The 1,185-nt window shown below is 46.8% G+C and overlaps 1 protein-coding gene across 3 annotated transcripts in view; it reads right to left on the bottom strand.

Annotated features, from left to right (window-relative positions):
• Window positions 1-1,185, bottom strand: part of LOC116075205 (sodium/glucose cotransporter 1-like) — a 48,477-nt gene that overhangs the window by 30,068 nt on the left and 17,224 nt on the right. For 2 of the 3 annotated variants that reach the window (XM_031348236.1, XM_031348237.1), the window contains one exon: window positions 30-110. The exons of the other annotated variant lie outside the window; for it this stretch is intronic. In XM_031348236.1, coding sequence (XP_031204096.1) covers window positions 30-110 — 81 coding nt within the window. The remainder of the gene's footprint in view (window positions 1-29; window positions 111-1,185) is intronic. 3 annotated transcript variants of the gene reach the window in all.

The raw sequence follows: 1,185 nt of genomic DNA, 5'->3' as shown, positions 1-1,185 counted from the left end.
GGGGGGGGGGGGAGGGGCTGCTGACTCACCATAACCCATTAACAAGGCTGAGCCCAAAACCATGATACCAGCTTGTAAAGTCTCAACGTAAGCCACAGTGGCCAAGCCGCCTGAAGAGGAAGAAGAAAGGAAATGAAAGCCGCGAGTAATTCCTGCTCAGAGCGACAGGTAGGCTGCCTGCTTACTCGGTGTACCCTGCCCCACACCACATCTTCTTTCAGATCCCTCACAGATTTGCGGCTAGATAGCACCTTGCCCTCAGTGCCTGCCCACTTTTAACAACCCAAACTGTTTCCAAGCATCACCAAACGTCGCCGGGAAGAAAAAGCCAACTTAGACTCCTGGCCACTACTGGGCAACTTGCTGACTACTTTCCGTCCCTCTGATTATCTCTCCTTGACCTCCGCTCAGACTGTGTAGAATAAAATGACTGCTGAGAGCTCCTACCCTAGGCAGAGGCTGCATACGTGAGATTTGCCATATATATATATATATATATATATATATATATATATATATATATATATATATATATATGTATATATATATATATGTGTGTGTGTGTGTGTGTGTGTATACATATATATATATAACATAATAATTTTATTGATCATCTGGGAATTTCACATAATGTATCCAGATCACCCTTGCTTCCCAGTCTTTCCACGTCTGCCTCCACCCACCTAGGTAGCCTCCCCAACCAAAAAATAATTTTTTGTTGTTGTTGGTTTTGTTTTGTTTTGGAGTTTTTTTTTTCAAGACAAGGTTTCTCTGTATAGCCCTGACTGTCCTGGAACTCTCTCTCTGTAGACCAGGCTGGCCTCGAACTCAGAAATCCACCTGCTTCTGCCTCCCAAGTGCTGGGATTAAAGGCGTGCACCACCACCGCCCGGCAGTAAATTTTAAAGTCCAAGCTGTGTGGTCCATATAGTCACTGGAGCTGGTCAAACTTACAGAGGTCAGCCCCAAAACAGAGGTGAGTCCCTCTCCGGCCCCACTCTCATCATTAACCGTCAGTTATGTAGACCTACTCTTCAATATCCCTATCACTGTGTGTCCACGGTCTGTGCCGCTGACAGAGGCCATGTTAATGTCCGTGGGCTGTGATGCTTTGGGGGGCGGGGGGAGGGGCGGGGCATACAGACCTAAGTAGCTTGTGCTGCCTCAGGAAACCATGTTGATGTC

This window comes from Mastomys coucha, unplaced genomic scaffold (genome assembly GCF_008632895.1).
Source record: "Mastomys coucha isolate ucsf_1 unplaced genomic scaffold, UCSF_Mcou_1 pScaffold3, whole genome shotgun sequence".
Taxonomy (NCBI): Eukaryota; Metazoa; Chordata; class Mammalia; order Rodentia; family Muridae; genus Mastomys; species Mastomys coucha.
This window is presented reverse-complemented; position numbering and strand designations above follow the sequence as displayed.